Here is a 25,864-nt window from a genome sequence, read left to right as displayed (position 1 = left end):
AATCAATTAAGTCGTGCTAAGATTAGTTCCTGGAGGGATTTGGCATAGGCTTTTATGAAACAGTACGGTCATGTGGCAGAAATGGTTCCTGACAGAATTACTTTGCAAAATATGGAGAAGAAGTCGAATGAAGGTTTCAGGCAATACGCTTAGAGATGGAGGGAGGTTGCAGTTTAGGTCCAACTACCGCTCCTTGAAAGAGAAATGGCGATGCTCTTTATAAATACGCTGAAGGCCTCATTCATTACACATATGTTGGGAAGTGCCACAAAAAGCTTTTCTGACATAGCCATGAATGGTGAGATGATTGAGAGTGCTATAAGGAGCGGGAAGATTGATGTTGGAGAGAATAACAGAAGGCAAGCCTCAAAGAAAAAAGAAAGTGAGGTGAACAACGTGAATACATACAACAAATCGGTTACGGTGAATCAACCCAGAAAGGTAGTGGCTAATCAACATGGTTCATCAAAACAGAAATTTGGTGCGAGGTCAAGTACCGAGAGGCCCTAGTTCACACCAATTCCAATGTCATATAAGGAGTTGTATTGGAATTTATTCAACGCACACGTTGTTTCCCCTTTTTACTTGACCCCTCTACAGCCTCCGTATCCCAAATGGTATGACGCGAATGCCCAATGCGATTACCATGCAGGAATAACAGGGCATTCCATAGAACATTGTACAACTTTCAAAAGTCTTGTTGAGAAGCTCATCAGTATGGGTGTTGTCAAGGTAGATGATGCATCTGGTACAGGAAATCTGTTACCCAATCACACTGATAGTGGGGTAAACATGATGAGTGAAAATGTGGGGAGAAGGGTCAAGGAGAGCGTTGCTAAAATAAAAATCCCTTTGATGTGGGTTTGGAAGGAAATGGTGAGAAGAGGGTTAATTGTCTCGGGTTCAGAAGAAGGTTGTGAGACCTCTGATTATTATGAGTTCCATCATGAGGTGGGACACAAAATTCAGAAATATGGAGAATTCAAAGCTCTGGTCCAGAGTATGATGGATAATAGAGAGGTGGAATTTTTCGAAGAGGTGGAGGAAAAAGGAAGTACATGTGCATCGAAGTCAATGTCGAGGATTCCAAAGGTTAATCATCCTGTAAATATCATCTCACGCCCTAAGGTTAATGAGGCTAGGGTGCAGGTGACACCGAAGATTGTAATTCAGAAGCTGGCAAAGTTCTCATATAAGGATAGTAAGAAGGTCCCCTGGAATTATGAGTGCGACGTAACAGTTTCGAGAAAGGAAGCTTCAGTTAGTGTTGCAAAAGAAAACGAAAAAATAGGTTCTTGTACGAATACTGAGAAGCACTGTGGTTGGATGAATTCCCAAGCAGAATCAGCGGAGGGGAAAGTTTTTACGGCAGAGCAAAAAGAAGAGAAGACAGTTGAATCTAGGCCATTGATTAATGAGCCAATAAATGAAGAAGAAGCCACTGAATTTTTGAAATTTTTGAAACACAGTGAGTATAGTGTGGTAGAGCAGCTGCATAAGCAACCAGCTCGTATATCTGTGTTACCTTTGCTCATGAGTTCAGAGGTGTATCGAAATACGTTAATGAAGGTGTTGAATGAAACATATGTGGCTAATGATATTTCTATTAGCAAGTTAGATCTGTTGGTTAACAATATAAGCGCCGACAATTTTAACTTTTTCAATGATAACGAAATACCATCTGGAGGTATGGGGTCTACTAAAGCTCTGTACATTACTACTCGGTGTAAAGGATACATGCTGTCAGGAGTTTTGATTGATAATGGATCCGCATTAAATGTGTTGCCCTTATCTATTCTCAATAGGCTACCTGTGGATAGTTCACATATGAAAATGTGTCAAAATGTAGTAAGGGCATTCGATGGAACAGAAAGGAAGGTTATGGGGAGAATTGAGATACCGTTGCAGATTGGCCCAAGTACTTATGAAGTGGATTTCATTGTAATGGACATCAAGCCTTCCTATAACTGCTTGTTAGGGAGACCTTGGATACACTCGGCAGGGGCTGTACCTTCATCATTGCATCAGAAGTTAAAGTTAGTGTCAGAGGGACGGTTGGTGACAATAAATGCCGATGAGGGTATTATCGCGTCAGTAACCAGTAATGCACCATACGTGGAGACTGATGAGGAGGCGATGGAATGTTCTTTCTGATCTCTAGATCTTGTGAATGCAACATTTATTGCTGAGGGGAATAGAATCCCAGTGCCAAAGATATCCAGGACTACAAGAGTGGGTCTCCAATTAATGGTGGGAAGATGAGCTGTATCAGGAAGAGGATTGGGAAAAAATTTACAGGGAGGAGTTGAGGCACCTGTGATGAAGGAAAATTTTGATCGTTTTGGTCTAGGCTATAGACCAGATATAAAACAAAAGAGAAAAAAATAGAAAAAAGACATGAGAGGAGAAGGGCACGCTTTAGTGGAGATGAAGTTAAGTGGGAGCCTATGATTTTTCCTCACATATCCAAGACCTTTGTTTCAAGGGGGTTCATTTATCCTGGACAGAGAATGCTTAAAGAAGAAGGTCTTGAAGCCAGGTTGGGAGAAGTTCACATCAATGCCATAGACGCAATTAAGAGAGAGACATTGCTAGAGATTCGCCCTTATGAACCTGGAGGCGAGCTGAACAATTGGACTGCTGAAAAGATTCCTGTAGTTTTTAGAGCTCGTTCAGAGTAATAGTTCAGAACATCCTTGTTTTTTTTTTACTTTAAAAATATAAATTTCTTTATATGCATATTTTGAATGTTATGATTCTAATAAAGTACACTTTTTGTATTCATTTTTGAGCCAATAGTCTTTCATTCTTTTCGAGTAATTATTCTTTTATTCTTTTTCCACATCATTCTTTTATTCATTCATTGTCATATTTGTTCATGAATTCATAATTTCTTTGAATACTCTTTGGCACCTATCATAGGTCCCCTGATATCAATGATATGAATGACGCTACTTCAAACTCAGGATCTCTTTTTGAGCAAGACATATGTTTAAAGGGATCGTATGATTTTGAAGATGATGTAGACTGTGGTGTATCTCCGGACATATTGAGAATGGTAGAACAAGAGGATAAGCAAATCCTACCTCACAAGGAATCATTGTAGATTGTGAGCTTAGAGGAGGGAAATGAGGTAAAAATCGGAACTGACATTACTGCCAAAACAAGGCGAGACCTTATCGAACTACTCCGTAAATTCAAAGATGTCTTTGCATAGTTATATCAAGATATGCCTGGGTTAAGCACTGATATTGTGGTACACCGTCTTCCTATAAGAGAAGATTGCACGCCAGTTCAGTAGAAACTGAGGAGAATGAGGCCTGATATTGTGCTAAAGATAAAAGAAGAAGTCAAAAAGCAATTTGATGTTGCATTCTTGCAAGAAGTCAAGTATTCAGAATGGGTAGCCAACGTTGACCCTGTCCCTAAAAAAGATAGAAAGGTGCGAATGTGTGTGGATTACAGGGATTTGAACAGGGCTAGTCCAAAAGATAATTTTCCGTTGCCTCACATTGATACTTTGGTGGATAATACGGTAGACTATTCACTATTTTCTTTCATGGACGATTTTTCTGGATACAATCAAATAAATATGCATCCGGAAGACATGAGAAAGACCACATTCAACACTTTGTGGGGAACGTTCTGTTATAAAGTAATGCCCTTTGGATTGAAGAATGCGGGAGCAACTTATCAAAGAGCCATGGTAACTTTGTTTCATGACATGATGCACAAGGAGATTGAGGTTTATGTTGATGATATGATTGCAAAATCCCGAACAGAAGAGGAGCATGTTCAAGTTCTGAGGAAATTGTTTTTGAGACTAAAAAATTTCCAGCTCAAGCTTAATCCAACAAAAGTGCACCTTTGGAGCCAGATCAGGGAAGCTGCTGGGCTTTATAGTCAGTGGGAAAGAAATTGAGGTTGACCCGGACAAAGTTAGGGTAATACGAGATTTGCCTCCACCACACACTCAGAAAGAAGTAAGAGGTTTTCTGGGAAGATTGAATTATATTGCTCGATTTATTTCACAACTAACTGAGAAATGTGACCCCATATTCCGTCTCCTGAGGAAGCATAATCCGGGTGTATGGGATGAAGAATGTCAAATAGCTTTTGACAAAATAAAACAGTACCTGTCTAATACTCCAGTGCTATCACCACCTAGTCCGGACAGGCCATTAATACTATATTTAGCAGTGTTTGACAATTCAATGGGGTGTGTGTTAGGCCAACATGATGAGATAGGAAGAAAAAAAAGGGCAATATACTATCTCAGTAAGAAATTCACTGATTGTGAAGTGAGGTACTCGTCTATCGAGAAGTTATGCTGTGCCCTAGTTTGGACAACTCGGAGGTTACGATAATATATGTTGTATCATATGACTTGGTTGATTTCAAAGTTAGACCCCTTAAAGTATATGATGGAGTCGACTACTTTGAATGGAAGGATGGCCAGATGGCAAATCTTACTTTCTGAGTTCAACATAGTGTATGTGAGTCAGAAAGCCGTAAAAGGGAGCGCAATAGCTGACTTTTTAGCTAGCAGAGCCTTGGAGGATTATGAGCCTTTGAACTTCGATTTTCCAAATGATGATTTGATGTATGTGGCAGCCACTGAAGAAAATTCCCAAATGAATCATGTGTGGAAGCTAAACTTTGATGGAGCCTCAAATGTTGTGGGTAACGGAATTGGAGCAGTTCTGGTATCTCCAAGCGGAGATCATTATCCTATTGCTCACAAACTGGATTTTGACTGTACGAACAATATGGCAGAATATGAAGCATGCATTATGGGCATTCATGTAGCTATTGAACGTAAAATCAAAGTGCTAAAAGTGTATGGGGATTTCGCATTGGTGATTTACCAACTCAAAGGAGAATGGGAGACAAGAGACCCTAAACTGATCAGTTATCGAAAGATGGTTCTTGAATTGATAGACGAGTTTGATGACATCACTTTTTGTTATCTTCCACGAGATGAAAACCAGATGGTTGATGCGTTGGCCACTCTAACCTTTATGATCCAAGTGAAAAAGTTAGAGGACATGAAGCCTATTCAGATGAGTATTTCTGAAACCCCAGCTCATTGCTATAATGTTGAAGAAGAGGAAAAAGATGACCGTCCTTGGCATTTGAATATATTGCGATATATGAAAAATCGTGAATATCCAGATCAGGCAGCAGAGGATGATAAGAAAGGGCTGAGAAGAATGGCTATTGACTATGTTCTAGATGGAGAGATCTTGTACAAAAAAGGGAAGGATCAGGTACTGCTAAGATGTGTGGACGCAGTAGAAGCTAGAAAAATTCTGGAAGTGGTCGATGAGGGTATTTGCGGAACGCATGCAAATGGTTTCACAATGGCCAGACAGATCATGAGATTTGGGTATTTTTGGTCTACTATGGAAAAAGATTGCATCAACTATGCTAAGAAGTGCCATAAATGCCAAATTTATGATGATAAAATGCATGCACCTCCTTCACCTCTTTATGTTATGACTTCTCCGTGGCCTTTCTCTATGTGGGGTATGGACGTCATTGGGCCAATATCGCCATAGGCTTCTAATGGTCATCGCTTCATTTTTGTAGTTATTGATTACTTTACCAAATGGGTGGAAGCTGCTTCATATGCAAATGTCACGAAGTCAGCAGTTAGTAGATTTTTAAAAAAGGAAATCATATGCCGATATAGAATGCCTGAGAGGATCATATCCGATAATACGTTAAATTTGAACAATAGTGCGATAGTGAAGGTCTGTAGTCAATTTAAGATCAGACATCATAACTCGTCGCCATATCGCCCAAAAATGAATGGCGTAGTAAAAGCAGCCAATAAGAATATCAAGAAAATTGTGGGAAAGATGACTGAGACTTACAAAGACTGGCATGAAAAATTACCATTCGCCCTCTTTGCTTATAAAATGTCTGTCAGGACCTCGACCGGGGCAACACCTTTCTCTCTGGTTTATGGGATGGAAGTAGTTTTACCTATTGAGGTAGAAATTTCTTCTCTCCGGGTATTAGCTGAGTTGAAATTGGATGAGGCAGAATGGGTTCAATCTCATTACGATCAGTTGAACTTAATAGAAGGGAAAAGGCTAAGGGCTATTCAGCACGGTCATATGTATCAGAAACGAATGAAGCGAGCCTACAACAAAAAGGTTCGTCCCAGAGAATTTCATGAGGGGGAGCTGGTATTGAAAAAGATCCTTCCTATATAAAGGGGTTTTAGAGGTAAATGAATGCCAAATTGTGAAGGTCCATATGTTATAAAGAAAGCCTTTTCAGGGGGAGCTTTAATCTTGAGCGAGATGGATGGAAAAGATTTGCCAAACCCCGTAAACTCAGATTCAGTTAAGAAATACTTTTCTGAAAAAAAAAAGAGGAGAGGCCAAGGTGAAAACCCGCAAAGGGCGCCTTGAGACCAAGGGGGATTTGAGTTGAAAACCCGAAAAAGGGCAGCTCAAATATTGATCAAGTGGGGCATCCGATGATTGTGCAATGATTGAATCAGTGGGAAAGGGGACGCAACATCTTGGGGCATCGACAGAGTATTGTAGATCTTCTAAGCACATGTCGAACTCAGAGTGGTTTTCAGAAAGTTTGCGCAGAGAAGTTCAAACTGCGATAACTGGGGCACCTAGTCTTCTCAATATTTATATCTTGGAATACTTCATTCTTTTTCAAGATACATGTTTCCAGTCAAATTTTCTTTTATTTTTATTATTCTTGATGATTTATTTATCTCGTATTTTATTCTCAATAACTTTCATCTTATCCATTTTGATAGTGTTGTTCAAGCATTTTCTATTGAAACAACGATTAATGGGCTAATAGTACTTTTACAAAGGAAGTTTTGCATATTACTCTAGAAGTTTCTAAATAATACAGGAACCTGAAACAAGACTATTGTTTGGAACGCACTAGGTTTAAAGGTTGGAAATCTGAGAAGAATGAATATAAATTAAGACTACCTCTTTGGATTTTGTTGTCAAAAGCATTGATTGAACAAAGTGACAAGAGGGGGTATTGGTGACAAAGCTTCATTGAACAAATAAGCAGTGACCACCTTGTGATAATAAGAGGTTTCCGCGAAGAAGGAAATCATTCATTTGTGCATAAGCATGTGGCATGACACCCTGAAAATGGTATAAAGGACCAAAGTGCTTCACATTGCGATAAAAGAATATTGAGAAAAGTCATGTTTTCCTACCCTTAGGTTACAGTGAAGAGATGATACAAATTCTGTGTCCCCATGGATTAAACTTTGAAGTTTACTGTGGGGGCAGTTTGATTAAGTGTTTTTTCGGAGATGCTAGCTGAGCAAGAGGACGTGGTAGTGCGTCAGTAATACGATCTTAATAAACTTTGAGTAATGACAACCTGAGCGGGATCATTCTCGAAATAATAATATTCTACATTCACTCAAATGTCATTCAAACATGTCTAGTTAGGAGCATTTGATTCATACTGATCATGACATCTTAATTACTAGGCATAATTAGGTTCATAGATTTGAATTATACAAGTCATGTTCCCCCAGAGAACAAACTGGTGAAACTTCAGCCTTATCTCCCGGGGCAGCAGTGGAGTAGATTGAAAGTGGCAGATCTTGCCTTCCTGTATTGGCAGCGAAGCAGTTCGAAGACACCAATCTTATCGTCATGACGTTAATGGAATAGATTGAAACCACAACGACGAATCTTATTTCCTTGACGTCGCAGCAGAGCAGATTGAAGCCACGACAGCAGATCTTATCTCCCTGGTGTAAGGTTTGGATTAGTTGAAGTGGAGTGGATTGAAGCTGTGGATAGCGAATCCTACCTCTTTGGCATTACAGTGGAAAAGATTGAAGCCACAACGGCGGATCTTACTTCCCTGGCAGTGTAGTGGAACAGATTGAAGCTACGACGGCAGATCTGGTTTCCCCGACATATCAATTAAAAAGATTAAAGCCACAACGGCAGATCTTACTTCCCTAGTGGTGCAATGGAATAGATTGAAGCTACGACGGTGGATCTGGTTTCCCCGACATTGCAGTTGAGTAGATTAAAAAATAATAATCCTATTTCCCTGAAGTTGTAGTGGAGCAGATTAAAACCATAGATCTTATCTCTCTGAATTTACAGAGAGCAGATCGCATACAGTCTTATCTCCCTGAAGTTGCAGTGGAGCAGACAGAAGAAACTAATCCTATCTCCCTGAAGTTGCAGTGAGCGGATTAAAATGATGAATCCTATACCTCTGAAGTTGCAGTAGGTTGGATTAAATCCTCATGACAGATCTCATATCTTTAAAGTTGCAACAGAAAAAGTTGAAGCTACAAGTCTTATCTCCCCGAAGTTGCAGTGGAGTAGATTAAAAATAGCAAATTTTGTTCTTTTGAGAAGCTACAATGTACAAATTCTATCTTCCTGACATTTCAGTGGAGTAGATTGAAGCACTAGTTTCTATAACTTTGAAGACGCAGTAGGTTGGAATGAGGCTATTTAAAGAAGAAGAAGAAGAGCACTAAGGTCCAGCATGACCGGGCAAAATTGGTTATTTTTAAAGTCTTTGCTATGTTCCCATTACATGATAATGAGCAAAGAGGGGCAGCTGTAATACCCAATTGTTGCCCGGGGCCCAAAATCATTTACACAACCCAAACCTAACCTAAAGCCCAATGACCCAATACACCAGACCTAATCCTAAGCAAGCCCACTAGCTAACACTAAACAGAATCAAAGAACCCTAGGAGGCCGATAGTCCTGGCGCCACAACTACCCACGTCGCAACAACCACCCACGATCAGCATACCTTGCAGTTTCCACGTACCTGCAACAAATCACGACCACCGACAGAAATAACGGTAGAAAATACAAATGAAAAATGTAAAAAGAAAAGGAGGACAATTTTTGAGAGTTTTTTGGCTCCCTTATTTCGGCTATATAAAGCCAGATAGAAATCTGTGAAGGGGGGTTAGCAAAATTTTGTATTGAAAAAAATTAAAAAGAAAAAACAAGAGAGAAATTTTTTTTGAAGGTGACGGATTTTGTTTTTTTTCCTCTATTCTTTTTACTGTTTTTATTTTATTTTGTTTTTCTTTTGTTTCTTAAAACAAAAATAAACAAAGAGAGGAAGGAAAAGAGGACTTACTGTTGTGAGTCATCGAAAAGCATCCCTGATTCGTCGAATTCTGGTCGGAAATGGAAAATGATTGGAATGGCGGAGGGGAAGGTACGGCGCATTTGTGGAGTGGCTGAAGAAGTGATTTTTAGGGTTTTAAAATTGGCTTTTATAGGGCATTAAACGGCGTCGTTTAGGGCCTGTTTCAGTGGCCCCAAAACGGCGTCGTATAACCTATATCCATGCGCAACCCAATCCGACCCGGAGAGGATCCGCGCATTTCTTCAAAATGGGCCATTTGCGCAATTGGTCCCCCTATTTTTGCAGTGTTTTTTAAATTGTTTTTTATTTCTTTTAAATTTTACAAAATATTTTATACTGTTTCAAATGGGTCCAATGCTGCGCAGCGTTTTGGGAGGTTTAGGTAAATTGTTTTTTCGGTCCTCCTCCTATTGCGCGTGTTTTAATTTGCTCATTTCCTCGTTTTCTATTTTTGAATTTAGCTTTTAAATTCTGTTGATTTTCAATTTAATCCTTAATATTTCATTTTAGGTTTTTTTAATTTATTTTATTAATATTGTTATTATTTTATTATTATTATATTATATGTTATTATCATTATACTTACATATATATGCGCATATGCATGTTAATACATATATGTATATATTTTAAACGTTTTAAATATATATACATATTTTATTTTCATAGTTTTTATATATATATACACGTTTATATTTCATAATATTTATACGTTTTCCCATATTTTATAATTTATATATGTTTATACGTTTTATATAATATGTACATATATATATTTATACTCTATTCGAAACTTATTATAAATATATTTTCCACGTTTTTATATTTACCAATATATTGTACATTAACTGTTTTTTTGACCTACCTTTTAGAAAACATATATTTTGATTTCGGCAAAACATTAAAATCATTTTCTTTTGATTTACAGGCTTTTAAAATAAAAGTGATAATTCAAAGTTTGGGATTTTCGAGGAAGTTGAGCCCTAACGTATTGGGTTCTGATTTTCTTTGTTAATCCTAAATAACCGAGAATATTCTTTATTCAAAATGCATAAGTATAAAAATCATTTTCGGGAACTTAATTTGTGGTGTCCTAACGTATTGGGCATGGCATATTGCTTTCTTGAAATGAAGATTTTCTTTAAAAACTAAAAATCGATATTCAAAGTTCGGAGATTTTGAGAAATTGTACCCTAATATATTGGGTCTCGATTTCTTTATCTAACTTGAAGATTTGATTATCCTTTTCAGATTTCATCATTTGAGTTTTTTTAAATCTTTTCAAACTTTTGACATCAAGACATTAAAGTAATCAATTCAATACCGATTTTGGGCGTTACGAGGGTGCTAACCCTTCCTCGTGCGTAACTTGTAATACCCCGAAAATTTTTACAGTAAGGAAAGTAAAATAATATCTCTGATATAGTAAAATAAGGAAATAAAATGCTAAAAAGGGTAATTTTGAGTTATGGCAACATTGAGAAGTATATTATGACATATTAATTCAAGAAAGGATTAAATCGCAAAAGTAAGAAAAGTTTTGTTACTCAAGAGTAAATACTCAAAAGTTGAGGGGTTAAAGTGTAAATATAAAAATTTTGAAGGACCAATAATGTAAATATTTTAAGGGTGGAATAATTTAGAAACTAAGGAAAATGGATGGATTGGGACCAAATTGAATAGATGAATAATTATGAGGGACTAAATTATAATTTTACCAAATTAAGTGATGACTCAAGGATGGAATTTTAAAAGATCTAAAGGGCAAAATGGTCAATTTTAAGAAAGAGAAATCTAGAAAATAATGATATGTTGGAGATATTTTAGAATAAATAAATAAATAAATATTAGTTTATTAATATTTTAATTGGATTTTTAAATGATATTTTATTATTTTATTATTATTGTCATTATTAATATTATTGTTATTATATTATGAAATAAATTAAAATATGACAAATGGATGGTAATGATAAAACACATGTGTAATAATATGTAAATGTAAAAATGTAATATTTATATTGTTTATTAAATAGCTATTTATTATTATTAACTATATATATATAAGATATAAAGTAAAAAAAAAGAGAGAGAGAGAAAGAGAAAGGGAGAAGAAAGTTACAGAGAAGAAACAACGAAAATAAGGGAAAGAAAAGAACAAGGGGAAAATTAGAGAATTGAAGCTTGGAGCTTATTTTGGTAAGTCAATCAAGTACTTTTCTTTTAATTTTGATATTTTAGAAGCTTTAGAATAAGGTTTTGAAGAAAATAAGTTAACATATTGAAAGTTTATGAGTTCTCAAGTATAGTTTATGTTGAACAAAAACATGAATTAGGGACTTAATTGAATGAATTTCAAGCTAGAATTGATAAAAGGATTAAATTGAAAAGTAAGCTATAAATTTTATGTTGTAGGGACTAAATTGAGGAAAATTTGAAGTTAGGAAAATTTTCTGAAAATTTAATAGTTAAATTTGAGTTTGGATGGAATTTGAATAGAAAAGAAGTATGAATTGAGTTAGGAAAGTAAGTAAACTTAGTTAGAATTAAATTGTAAAATAAGTTATAAGAAATAGTTTTGGACAGCAGCAGTGGTCTAACTTTGAAAAATTACCAAAAATTGTGGGAATTGAATTAGAAGATGACTAAAATATGAAATTAAAGCTTATTGAGTCTAGTTTCTCATAGAAGAAATGGTGTAAGCAATGGAATTTAAAATCATGAGATATAATTAATTTTGTGAGATAATGTCAGAATGATTTCGAGTTCCCATGTTCTAACTTTGGAAAATCATTAAAAATTTTAAAAAACATAATTATGGGATAAAATTATATGTTTAGAATATTTAATGAGTCTATTTTCAAAAGAAACAAACGAAAACGTTATTCGAATTCCGTACAACGAGATAATTAATTTTTAGTGAAGAGGGGTCAGAACTGTCGAGCAGTGAAACAGGGGAAACTTTAAAGAATAAACTGTACTATTTGGCTGAACCAAAAATTCTGAAAATTTTATGGCAAGAATATATGTGAGTCTAGTTTTAGGGAAAATTAACGGATCTTAATTTGGAGCTCTTTAGCTAGAGATATAAATAAATTAGTGACTCTGACTCAGACGGACAGCTTGAATTTACATACAAGAAAATAGTATTAGTATGGATAATGTTGTTTAAATGTGTTAGGAAAAATTGGAAAATATATGAATGATTTGTATATAATTGGTAATACGCTCGATTATAATTGATAGACGATGAAATAGAAATGATGCATATATTTTGTGCAATATTGGTCATGGTTTGAGCTCAGGTGGGAAAATAAAGTTTCATAGTACGTACGTATGATATACTTAGCACGTGATTTGGCATGAAGTAATGTTATGAATGGTTTATAAATGAACTCATGTTGGTAAGTTACATGTAAATACTATAGTAATATATTTTTATAAATTGTTAGTGATATGATTTGAATTGTGAATATGAGAAATTGTGATTTGAATGAAATGAGAATAAAGCATTAAATTGCATGAGTATGTATCGGGTATCGTAGACCCTAATTATTATGATCATAATATTTTGAGGATATAATTTGAAAATATAAATGTTTGAATAAAATATTTAATTTAGATGAAGTTTTATAACTCGGTTAAATATGTTTACAAGTGTATGTGTTCTGGTAATGCCTCGTACCCTATTCCGGTGTTGGATACGGGTAAGGGGTGTTACATAACTGACTCCCGAACCTGTTTTCTTAAAATTCGCAGACCAGAATCGTTTTTAGGGTGAGCCAATCACACCTCAATAAAGGATCGGTGGCGACTCCAATTTTTGTTTTTTTAAAGTTGACAACTAAATTTTTGTTTTCAAAAAAATGGTTTCGAAAATAACAAATCAATAAAATAAAAAATCAAATAAAATTTAAAAAGACTTCAACTCGAAATAAAGATGTAAGAAAGCAGAGGGGTTAAAGGAGCAATTAATTTGGTCAAAATTTCTGAAATAAGGACTAAAATAAAAGGTAATGGAAACTAACAGGGACCCATATTGGAAATAGACCTTGCGACGACTCCTCACTGCAACATGTGGAGACGCGGAGGGACTTTGACGAAAATTCCCCATTTGTTTTGATTATAAACTCAAAAAAAAAAAAAAAAACACTGAAAACTAACTCTTTTTTTTCATCCGAGAAAAGCGTTTTAACTCCTTTGTTTTGCTGCCAGTTCTCTGCTCCTCTGTCTGTTTAGTTTCCGGCGAGGCTGGCCGCCGGATAACCCAACGGTTCTCCAGTCTCCGACGGTGGGCATGGTGGCCGAACAAGAATGTTTGATTTTTCTTTTTTTAAAACATTTTCTTCATATTTTTTTTCTGTTTCCTCTGTTTCTGTTTGCTGTCTATCTCAGGCGAGGCTCCGCCCCGGAGACCCAAAAGTCTCCTGTCACCGGCAGCGGGCCACCGTGGCCGGTAAATAAAATCCTCCTTTTTAAAAAAAAATGTTCACATTTCCTTTTCTCTACATTTAAAAGAAAACGAAAGAACACAAGTTTTACTCTTTTAAGAGCTTTTGTTTTCGGAAAGTGGAAGGATTTCTCCTTTCTCTGTTTTTGGCTTCTCGATTCGTTGAGGAAAAGGAAAGGGGCTGAATAGCATAACCATAATTGAAGGTGGAGAATCCGATGGTGCCAACACATACTCAGATAGCCAAGTCTGCAAATGCTCACTGTGCAAGAATTCCAGAGGTGGTTCCACATCACAGTCACGATCGACTGTTTTAGGGAACACATTCTGTTTCCGACTCCTCTTCCCTCCGGCCTCCACACAGTAGAACTAAGATTATTATTTTTATTTTCCGGTTCAATGTATATAATTGAACCGTCGGTCCAACCGGTTTCAACAGTTACTACTTTTAGATACAAGAAGACAACAAAATGATTTAATAATTTTTATTGACATCAGAGAGAGAGAATTCGACAGGGAAAAAAGGGAGAAACTTTACTGTCTGACCTAAATTTTGTTATAATCGACTATGGTGTTAAGTCTTCTGAAATCAAAGATCCCCAAATACCCATTTCTTGAAACATTTCAAAATACAAATTCGATTCGGATTTCCTCCTTTGATCATCAATAAATCCATATGCTGAAGAAACTTCAATCGTTAAATCAAAAGCTACAATTTTTGAGGAGCTTAAAACACTAGGGTTATGGGAGCTGAAAAGAAATGGCTTTTCACTCTCTTTTCGACAACAATTTTCTCCATTCTCCTCCTCTTACTTTACTCGATCTCTGTTTTCAGCTCCCCTAGGCTTTTCCCTTCTCTAGTCCAACATGGTCTTCATTCTCCACCAGCTTTTGCTTACTATTTATTTGGTGGAAAAGGTGATAAGGATCGGATCTTTAGGCTACTACTTGCTGTCTATCATCCCAGGAATCGATATTTGCTGCAACTTGGTGCTGACGCTTCCGATGAGGAAAGGTATAGGTTGGTTTTGGCTTTGAAATCTGTGCCTGCTGTTAGGAGCTTTGAAAATGTGGATGTTATAGGGAAGCCTGATAGGTTTTCTTCTATGGGTTCTACACATATTGCTGCCACGTTGCATGCTGCTGCTATGTTGATGAAGCTTGATCGTGGCTGGGATTGGTTTATTGCTTTGAGTGCTTTGGACTATCCCTTAGTTACTCAAGATGGTAAGCAGTTTCAGTTCGTTTATTTTTTTGTTTTTTGGATTTATATTATTTTCTTTTTTATGGAGTAGCTATGACAATTGAGGCTTTGATTTGGAGAAATGTTTAATTTTGGATTTACATGTTCTTGATTTAGTTGGAATCACTTGGTATTTGATTGAATTTGCTTTGGTTGGTATAGAATATGTGGTTTAATAAGAAATGGACCTAAGATTTTCTGCTTAAGGTGTTCTTTATGATCAATTGGATTGGTTGAAGATTCTGTGTTGGATGTTTGCTGGGGAATTTCTGTAATCAGTATGAACAGTTTACCTCAATCAAAAGGTTTTCTTTGAGTTGGTCGCTTGCATTCTGCCAAAATTTGGTGCAATGTTTCCAATCTTAGAATTTTTCCCACTGTCTAAATTTGGATATGATTCAGAAATGTTGTACACTATCAAAGGAAAATTATTGATTTTGATAGTGTTTCTAACTAGTTTCTTGTTCTATTCAAGTTATCATGATTGCAAGAATTCATTTTTGGCTTGTCAAGTTATTAATTTACTTAAAATGTAGGCTTTCTTTCTGACTAAAGAAAGATTTCTTGATGAAAGCAAACTAGCAATCTACATTTTGAGGCGATTTTAACATTGCCAAAATGAAACTTTGAAAGCTATCAATCAGATAAGAACTGTTAACATAGTTTATTCTAAGACATATCTGGTCCTGAGAACAGATTAGATCAAAAGCATCTAGTGTTTTGCCTACCTCTATGACACAAAGATTCTCTTGAAGCTGATTTTTGAGTGTTTTGAGCTTATTATATTGATGATTCATGAGGTTTCAGTCCTACATTTTCCTTTTTGGGTCTAAATCTGCAAAGTTTTGCTAAAACTTTTAGTTTAGTGAAGGGATCTGCCTGTTGGAATATTTCTTACTCTGATAGAGCAGTGGTTGGCTTATTTTTTGGCTGGTCCAGCATTTCTAGTGTTTCTATTTCGAGGTCTGATTTAGGGATGGCCAGACTTTGTTGTTGGCACACCGATTCTAGAATTATTGATTGTTTTACGTATGAATTTAAATCCTTAAGCTATTACACTTAGGTATTTAGACAGAAGGCCATTTTCCTCGCGCCAATACAAACAGAGGGCATAGAATATTTTATCATTTGCGTTTCCTGTTGAAAATAAATAATGTATTTTCTTCTACAGAAACCATTCTAGCTATAGACTGTATCTGTTTTTTGTTAATGGCCTACTTAAATGTACGAACAGAGGTTAACACTCTTAAAGTAAGCTAAATTTATCTTCAGAAAAAGAAATAAAAAAAGTTAGTATACTGATACTGATTTTATTGCTAGGTGCTCTGCATCTGAAGTTTATGCTACTGTCTGACTTATTATAAATTATTAAATGATTGATTGATTGTTAAGTGTTACAAGGTTTTTATATGAGTATGTATGTGTGTGTATATATATGTGGTGAGACAAATTCTCATAATGAACTAATGAATATATATATATATTTATATATTTATGTGCAAATATGTTTATGGAGCTGAAAGTGCTTGAGTTCTGATGCTCTTTACTTATTTTATTATGCTTGGGTGCAGAGTCTGTACAAAGTAACACTTTTGCAACTAGGGAACTCAGGTTTATAATGCAGTTATTTATTATACCACTTTTTGTTTAAAGTTAAATATATTTCTAAATACTTAAGAACAATCACATCAAAACCGATTTTCTGAAACATTAATTTAAACTTGAATTAGTTTCTGCTTATTGTCTTTAGGGTACATTGAAAATCTTAGATTGATTTTCTGCTACAGAGAAGCTTTAGACTGAATGCAATGGAAAATCCTAAAACTTGTTACCAATGCTACTAGGCTATAAGTCCTCTATCCCATAGCCTCCTATTATTTGTTTCTCTCAGGGTCAATATAAAATACCTATAAAGGAATCAAGGTGCCCACTGACACATGCGCCATTGGTGCTTCAATGTCGTATTGGAAAAAATCTCAGATGTCCCCCTCTATCTTTCCTGCATTTCTTTTTCTCAGTATCAATGGTGGGAGTTTCTCTTGCTTGCGCGCTATGCCTATTTGTCCCTCATCATGCTACTTTCCATTTTCATCGTGCTTTTTGTTGTTCTTAATTGTATCTAACTTTTTCTTTTTTGGTTGTGTTTGTTATCTCAGATTTGTCCCACGTGTTCTCCTCTGTTAGGAGGGACCTCAATTTCATTGATCATACTAGTGACCTTGGGTGGAAAGAGTAGGCAAAACCCTTTTTATGAGATCTATAGATCCTTCTGCTGCACATTCATGATTAAATCTAAATCATTTTTTTCGGATTTTATGCAGAGATCAACGGGTCCTGCCTATTGTGGTTGACCCAGGGATTTACCTAGCTAGGAGGACTAAAATTTTTCACGCTACGCAGAAACGGCTAATGCCTGATGCTTTTAAAGTGTTCACAGGCAAAGTCTATAATCCATATTATTGCTTTACATTTCATGAAAATTATATATATATATTTATATACATCTTTTCTTTGGAGATGCTACAGTTATTAACAGTTTGGTATTGAGTTGCAGGTTCGCCATGGGTTGTCTTAAGCAGATCCTTTCTGGAATTTTGCCTTTTCGGGTGGGATAATCTGCCTCGGACCCTTCTGATGTATTTTAACAATGTTATGTTATCCGAAGAAAGCTATTTTCATTCTGTCATTTGCAATTCACCAGAGTTCAAGAACACTACTGTAAACGGTGATTTAAGATATATGATCTGGGACAGTCCTCCGAAGACAGAACCCCACTTTCTCAATGGTTCTGATTATGATCAAATGGCTCAAAGTGGAGCAGCATTTGCAAGACAGTTTCAGAAAGATGATCCTGTGTTGGACATGATTGATGAAAAGATCCTCAAGTGTGGGCGAAACCGAGCTGTCCCAGGGGCATGGTGCACTGGCCGGCGAAGCTGGTGGGTAGATCCTTGCTCACAATGGGGTGATGTTAATGTCTTGAAGCCTGGACCACAGGCAAAGAAGTTAGAGGAAACTATACTAAACCTTCTTGATGACTGGAATTCACCGTCCAATCAGTGCACATGAAGGGGTGTGAAGTGCGAGCTAAAAAGTGAATATCTCAGAGACTCGGTACATTGATCCTGCAACCAAATTTCATGAAAGGTTCGAAAGAATACCCATCAGATGAGATACATTATTTGGTCGACGCCTTTGGCTTCAGGGTTCATATTCAATGGTAAGACCAGAATGAGTAAGAGGAACTCCCTCTTGAGGTGCCATTTGCATGCTGTTGTTATTATATGTTGTACCCACCCTTCACGTTGACGTTGGAAGACAAAATCATTCATTAAAATCTCGTGTTATATTGCACCCATAGTTCCCTCTCTCATACCAGCAATAGGACGATTTTATGGCTACAAAGTGTAAGAACAACTTAGAAAACAAGGTGAGAAAAGCCTGTTTAACACTATTTATCATTGAACTAATTATTCAGTAGAATCTTTGTTCTTTCTGATGAAATGAGAACGTGCACATTATGACATGGTTTAATTTGTGTTGGTATCAAGTTAAGTTTTAAACCTTTGCTAAATCTACCTAATATCAGTTTGTCATTGTCATCTTCCACCACCAACATGCCTATACTTTGTAGTTAGTATTTTACTGAAGAAATGCAGAGTGTCTTGAAATGAGAATAAAAAAAATACGTGGATGAAACATTCATTACATTAAAATACGCTTAACAAGTTCGGAGCAAAACACCAATGAGTCCAACAAAACAAGGATGGAAAAGTACAAACTATATTGGCTACACTTCTTTATTTAACAGCTAGTTTGAGGGAAAAAAAAAACCAAAATTATTTCATAATATAGCCCCTATGCTTTTTCAAAACGATCAATTAAATCTTTCCAATAAACCTCTAGATATTAAATACACATTAATTAAGCCCTTTCACCAATAATTTTCATCATTGACCACTACAGTGCTGGTGTAGGAATTAATGATCGTTGAATCAGCCATCAGCCATCGTGATGTTAATATGGTGGTCCGCATCAGAATTTTTTTTTCAAAAAGAATATAAATTATTAAAAAAATTCAAGCTTAATAAACACGACAATAAAAGAATTGTTTAACTAATAAAATCTAAAATGTCAACTTAAAATCTTATAATTTACCATTATGGTAAATAAATTTATTACCATAAGTCTCATTTTTCTATTTTATGCACATATTTAATCATAACAATGATTTTCCACATTACAATTGTACATCCTACATAAAAACTAACAACTAACAAAAGAAAAATGCCAATAATTTCAAACACCATTGTCACAATTACCGAATTATTAAAAAAATAAAAAAAGCAACACTAACTTCAAAAGCTTATAAAAAAGTGAAATTTACATGTGAAATAGCAAGGAAAGCACAACAAATTTTTTTTTATTATAATTTCTATAGTTATAAAAAAATTAATAATTTTTATTTTATTTAAATTTTAAAAAAAATTTATAATTTAAAAATTATATTCAGAATGAACTTGAAAAAAAGATGTTGAGATTCAAATGAATTTAAACACCCATTTATTTAGATTAGTTTTGAACTTGAATTTTTTTAATAACTTTTATATTTTTATTTTTGATAACATGAGAGTTTTATGTCAACCATCATTGCTAACATGGACCACCATATCAACATCACAATCTTGACTTAATGGTCATTAATGACCATATCAACACAATAACGATCAACAACGAAAGTCGTTGTCAAAACTTAGTTGATGCATTTTTAACAAGTGTTGGCTTAATTGAGCACTAGGTTGGACTAGATTGACCTGGTTTTCTTTTAAAAAATACAAAAGCTTTTTTTACCCCTTAATAATAATAATAACAAAAAAAATCAATGGAAAATCAAATTTCATATGGAGGAAACCAAATAAAATTTCAAATGAAATTTTCTTTTCCTTTTGAAACATCAATACATAACCTCTAATTTCAAATGCTGCCTGCTTTATTTTATAATAGAGCTTTGCCCTCATGGTGCCCCAATAGTCCACTCCCCAAAGCACCTAATTGGCTGGGAATTCGGATTAATGCTCACAACTACCCTTTCCCTCTTGAGATTCAGTGGCTTGGAATGTATATACCAACTAAACCAAAATAAAGCCATATCACCAGATTTGACAATCACACCAAACATAAGTGTTTTTCCTCAAGAGCAGAAAAAAATTATTAACATGATTCTAATCTCACAAGAAATGGCCTCAAACTGTACAAAGATGCTATAAGCATTTCATAATTAAAAAAAAAAGAGTAATGAATGATGAAAGAATTGTTGGAAGAGTGCCTCTAGGGCACATTTTAAGTGCTAATTAATATATATTTATGGAAACAGTTGACAACTTTATTCATCATTTCTAATGCATTGGATAAAGATATTTCTATATGGAGTAACCTTAAAAAAGTATCATTAGGGCACAATGCTCCCTCTTTACATCATGAATCCAGGTGAAAATATATATATGCAAACCTGTTTCACCAAAACCCTTGATGAAGCTGCTTACCTGCTCCTTTTTGCTTTCATTTTATTCTTTGGCACAAAATTTGAGAACGGAAATTGTGTCCTGAAATACAGTTATACAACTATCATGTGGTAACAAATGTAGATGTAGTAAGAAAGCAATGAATGTGGATTCACTAACTTTAAAGATTTAATCAGCATTATTCGTGTCTTATGCACTGCTTGCGTTATTGCTGCACTATCTTCCAGACACGAATGCAGGCGTCCTCCCCTGAACTAGCCACATTGCAGGCATCAATAAAAACCAAACCATAAACTCCACCAGGATGAGCATTCTTAACAGTTATGCGACTTGAAGCAGGTTTCCCAACTTCATATATGATTACACAAGTGTCTAGTGATCCTGTAGCAACCATAGTGCTATTAGGAGACCAAGCAAGGCAATTGATACGAGCTGTGTGGAACAACATGTTATTAAGCTTCACCTGCAAAACGATAAGGAACACCATATTTTTAGCTACAAAGCAAAAGATGGTGGTTAATACATCCAGTCACACTTTCTAAAAGCACTTTAAAGTATCCTGTTGTTCAAAATAATCAGAAACTTTGTTGGCCCATTCATGGCAACACACCTTATTTTTGTTTCTTGATTTGAAGTAAGCGGTAACAGAAATGTGCATAATGCTGCTCAAGATATCATAAACAAATTAAAACTAGTTTTATAATATCATATTCGGGCTGTAAGACAATGCAACATTAGAAAGCTGAGAGCTTTAGCAAATTGCTTCATGCAATAAAACAGGTTTCTACCTAGCAGTTGATGCCAAAATCAAACACAAATAACCAGATAACTGAAGAAATGATCAAGTACTCCAAACATAATTAGCATTCCACTATCAGTCCTAAAAGAGACTCCGCAGACCCAGAACTATGGCCATGCCACAAGGGCTTTGGAGCAATGTAGCAAATGTAAATGAGAAACTAGAGGATGACCACAAACAAGACTGATTATCAAGGAGTAATGTCCCCGATTGAATAAGAATGATGGATCTGAATCCCATAATAATGTAGGACATTACTTTTGGGAAAGATGTTTGAAACATCCACTCTTGTTAAGGAGGAAACCATCTCTCTTAACTGAATATGTATTCCCCGATTTACTTTTGACATCAAGGAAATGTCAAGCAATTAGATATAAGTAATGAACATAATGGTTGCTACCCCCCAAACATTACATCTCAAAGATGGGATGAATCAAGCTACCATCCAAGTTTTATTGGAAGGCTAGGACATATTAAAACTAATATGGAGTTCAAGCTACCTCTTTGGAGGTACGATCCCAAACAACTGCTTCGCGGTTTAGATCAGCAGAAGCAAACATGGAAAAATCTGGTGAATACCGTATTACGCTAATTGGACCTCTATGCTTCTCAAGGGTTGCTTCTTCTGTAAGAGAATCACCTGAGACAGAATATATATGCAACTTACCATCCTGGCCCCCCACAATTGCCTCACTTCCATCAGGTGCAATAACAGACGCTGTCACTGAAAATCCAAGGTTGATGTTTGAAAGTATTTGCATATCCTTAAGCAATACAACTCCAGAATCCAATGAAACTAAAGCCAGATCAGGGGAATTAATGGCCTGGCTCAAGTCCTTTGGTTGACTGCCAACATCTATATGTTCTGCCTCTCCAGCTTTGTCTTGATCAAGAGAAATTCTCCATACCTGAAATTAACTGAGGAATTGTCAACAGAAGAAAAAACTAGTATTCAAGCTAGGTGCAGAGTGTTTGCAGCGAATATAAATCACTGAAATTACTTATCTAGATAGAGATGGTATCAATGTTGAACAATAAAAAGAATTTTACAGGTGACCCGTGTATGGATAGAGACACTTTAAACATTCATCAAGATTACAACCATCATGCTGAAAAAGGAACCTTGATATTCTTCATATTGCCACAGAAGACAAGTGTTGCAATTTCTTTAAGATTGGGTATTGTATAGCTAGGAAGAAAGTAATCATTCTGATTATTATCAAACATAATCAACATCTTTTCAACAATGTTTAAAACTCTAGTTCTTATACAGCACATTCTTAGCAAATGCTTCAGAAAATATTCAAATCCTACCCCAAAGTTTCATCTGTTAATTTATTTTATCGAGGTCTCTGCATTGCCCGTTCCGGTTGCAAATAAAACCGTATCTCTTTGCTCCAACAAGCTAATTAAAATAAAGATTATATAATGTTTGAGTTAAACCATTCTAGCAGTCATTTGAAATGCAACCATCAGTTCATGCGAGGTCGCCTATACTTACCACACTTTTTATAGATTAGGGAATATGAACTAAACTAAATTTTATAGATGCTTCCACAAGCGCCACCTTTTTCCCCTGCAAGATCGTAATAACAGCATACTGATGCAAATGTAATTATCTTGAACAGGTAAAATAAAATTTCATTTGAATGCTATATTCGAAGTCCTTGATAACTGAACTTCATATGAAGAACAAAGTTGTCTTGACATTTTTCTCTGTTTAGTGGTGGATGAACTGAATAACAGAGATTATTAATGCATATTTTTGTTAACAATAAGAAAATGCAATGTGTTTTTTGGTATAAGTTCACCTTATTGTCGTATCCAGATGTCATTATCTCCTCTTTTGTAGCAACCAAACATTTAATTTGAGAACTATCTTTCCTCTGTAATTTGCCACTGTGTCCAGTCCCTGGAGTCCATCGAAGGATAGATCCATCGAAGCTGCTGGATAGAATAATCTTTTCGTTGCTTTCGATTAAAGTTAATGTATTTACGTTCTTCATATGTCCAGACAAACATAATGGTTGTTTATCAGGATCACTAGCAGAGTATAAGTTAATTGTGCCAGAAAGGGAAACTGTAATGAGATGACCATTCTGCCACAGACATCCAACAAGCATGTCTTCCACTCCACCAGATCCAGAGCATTCCAAAGTTTTACTTACTTTTCCAGTACCATCCTCAAAAATCTCCCATATCTTGGCAGTCTTGTCAGCAGAAACAGTTAGTACCTGGTTTCATCAATAAAATAGAGCGCAAATCAAATGGTTAGTAAGAAATCTCAAGCCAATAAGCTCAAAGGCTCCTAAATGCATAAGATGGTACTACCCTCCAAAAATATTATTATTCTGCTCCATTATCCGCAGCCTGTCAACATCTCTAAGCCTAAATTCAGATAGTGGTCAAATATAAATTTCAAGGAGTTTGGAATTCTCCAAAAGGATACATGTAACTATACCCACAAATGCAATGGCATAAAACATGCATGCACATATGAATAATGAAACCAAGCCGAAGCTGTTAACTTGCATTTGGGTTAAAGAAGTTTCACAAAAGCGAGAGTAATGTCAGAAGCATAATTGCATTGGCAGGGCATGATCCTTATCAAAACAACTAAATAAAATACTCAACTAGATGCTTACATGTTTACCATCTCCACTCCAGCTAACAGCATAAATGCTACCTGTATGACCATCTTCACTGGACAACTGCCCCATTGTGTCGCCAGTCTTTGCATCATATATTATACCCTTCTTATCTGAGCTTACGCTAATTAGTTTGCTGCCATCTGGGGAAAATCTAATGCAGTTGACAAAATTTGAATGCTCCCTGCACATCATAAAACAATTCCTTGAATAACCCTAAAACTAACATAAATCTTAAGAACCAGTGGAATACTATTTTCCTAATGAAACTCATACTTTCCTAAGCAGTTGTGAAGTTAGACTGTTAAAGAAGTTAGCTGTTAAAAAGCTGTTAAAGAAGTTAGTTTGTTGAACAGATTAGCAGCTTTAATATCTTGTCTATAAATATAGACTCGTGTAGTTGGAAAGATAAGATCAAGAAATACTCTTTTCATTTTTGTTAGTCTCTATTATAATCAAACAGTGCACACTTTTCAGTTTAGGCAAATCTTAAGATTGAGTAGAAGATTATTCTCGAAATGAAGCGTTAAATAGTTGTAACAAGTAGCAATGCATGTATCTGATTGATGCGGGCACTGAAAATGCATCTTTCTTTGCATCATTGACAAATTTAATTTATGTTCCTGAGACACCACGGCCATAGCTTTTGTGACCGCCATAAAACATGCATGCACATATGAATAATGAAAGCAAGAACAAACCATCAATGAAATGTCTTCCTCACTAAGACCAAGGCATTCTACCTGAGAAATTTAGGGTTCGTCTGATTAGTTATTTTATTTTTGGTTTATCATTATTGTTCTCATATTTTTAATTGCTAATTTTGATTACTCATTTTCCACTAAGGGAAACGAAAAAAGTAAAAATATCAGGTAAATGTAACGCCTAATAAATGGTAAGAGCAATTGAAAACAGTATTACCTACCTGTGAGATAACTTGAACTTAAAGGGTGGACCTTCATAAAAATTCACCAAGAAATCTTCTCCACAACTTGCAATTCGAAATGGCCTCGTCGGTTTAAAATGACAGCTTAGCACCCTCTTCGAGTGGCCATCAAAGTCCCCCACTGTTGACCCCGAATCCCACCTTTAAATTCAACATCACAGAAACTCTAATAAAAATCTAACTATTTTCATATTATCTTGATTTTACTCAAGCGACAGTCTCAGATTATGAAACAGAAATTGTACTATAAAAAAGAGAGGAATAGAAGAGGTAGAATAAGGAGTACTGACATAAAAGCGCGAACAAAGGATTTTCCTTTGCCATCGCCACAGGCAACGATCCTTAAGCCATCAGGGGACCACTGTAGATCATCGATCCGACCGGAAAGGACCTTGAACTCATTCTTCAAAACGAAGTCGTTATGAGTACCCCAGATTCGTATAATTCCAGAGACGTCAGCGGAGGCAATCCACTCGCCGTTGGGGGAGTAACGAGCGACAGTGACGGGATAGCTGTGATCTCCATAAACGGCGATGTGAAGAGGGCGGTCAAGGTAACGAATGAAAACGGACCTTGCGTTGCAGTAAAGGATGGAGTTGGTTTTGGGATCGCCGGAGATTAGAATTCCACGGCCTCGTTCCGTGGAAGGGGCGCAGGCATAGGTTTCAATGAGACTAGCCATTTGTGTGTGTGTGTGATTGGCAAAGAGACTGTTTTGGAGGATTTTAGTTGAAAGGAAAAGTGCGGGAATTGAGGTGGGAGCTTTTTGAACGAGTTGGTCGCTGATTTTCTTGTTTTTTTAGACATTTGCTTCACTTCTTCGATTTTTTATTTTTTATTTTAACTCCGAAAAATATATATTATTTAGAATTTTTATTTTTAATTTTTATATGTATGTTGGGTAAATTATGCATTTGATCACTAATTTTTTATAAATTTTTATTTGGACATCGAAAACAAAAAGTTTGCAATATAGACATTGTTGGGCTTTTTTATCTGTATATTATAAAATAAAAAAATTACTTAAATGGTATGTACAAATTATTTATAAATGGTACATCCAAGCAAGCGGCACCACCTTAAAAATTTGACATGTTTGACTG

At 35.6% G+C, this 25,864-nt stretch overlaps 3 protein-coding genes across 5 annotated transcripts; 2 read left to right on the top strand and 1 right to left on the bottom strand.

The window, feature by feature from the left end:
• Window positions 1–204: 204 nt before the first annotated feature.
• On the top strand, window positions 205–2,154 carry LOC107921497 (uncharacterized). The gene is made up of 2 exons (XM_016851341.1): window positions 205–441; window positions 601–2,154. The coding sequence occupies exons 1-2, from the start codon at window positions 205–207 to the stop codon at window positions 2,152–2,154; spliced, it is 1,791 nt and encodes a 596-aa protein (XP_016706830.1).
• An 11,153-nt stretch (window positions 2,155–13,307) lies between these two features.
• Window positions 13,308–18,350, top strand: LOC107922399 (beta-glucuronosyltransferase GlcAT14A). The gene is made up of 4 exons (XM_016852419.2): window positions 13,308–14,830; window positions 17,003–17,078; window positions 17,168–17,283; window positions 17,401–18,350. Exons 1-4 carry the CDS (start codon window positions 14,347–14,349, stop codon window positions 17,913–17,915), a joined length of 1,191 nt encoding a protein of 396 aa, XP_016707908.2. The 5' UTR covers window positions 13,308–14,346; the 3' UTR covers window positions 17,916–18,350.
• Window positions 18,351–20,157: 1,807 nt separating this feature from the next.
• On the bottom strand, window positions 20,158–25,548 carry LOC107921291 (actin-interacting protein 1-2). Of its 3 annotated transcripts, none has more exons than XM_016851167.2 (7): window positions 25,052–25,548; window positions 24,741–24,902; window positions 23,813–23,999; window positions 22,979–23,401; window positions 21,668–22,075; window positions 20,528–20,831; window positions 20,158–20,468 (listed from the first exon to the last, which is right to left on the bottom strand). In XM_016851167.2, the coding sequence occupies exons 1-6, from the start codon at window positions 25,441–25,443 to the stop codon at window positions 20,574–20,576; spliced, it is 1,830 nt and encodes a 609-aa protein (XP_016706656.1). In that variant the 5' UTR covers window positions 25,444–25,548; the 3' UTR covers window positions 20,158–20,468; window positions 20,528–20,573. The 3 variants fall into 3 exon arrangements, with proteins under 3 accessions (XP_016706656.1, XP_016706653.1, XP_016706654.1); XM_016851164.2 differs by having other exon boundaries at window positions 20,158–20,449; XM_016851165.2 differs by having other exon boundaries at window positions 20,158–20,449; window positions 20,542–20,831.
• Between the last annotated feature and the right edge of the window lie 316 nt (window positions 25,549–25,864).

This window comes from Gossypium hirsutum, chromosome D01 (assembly GCF_007990345.1).
Source record: "Gossypium hirsutum isolate 1008001.06 chromosome D01, Gossypium_hirsutum_v2.1, whole genome shotgun sequence".
Lineage (NCBI taxonomy): Eukaryota > Viridiplantae > Streptophyta > Magnoliopsida > Malvales > Malvaceae > Gossypium > Gossypium hirsutum.
The sequence above is the reverse complement of the archived record's forward strand: the minus strand, read 5'-3'. Positions and strand labels throughout refer to the sequence as shown.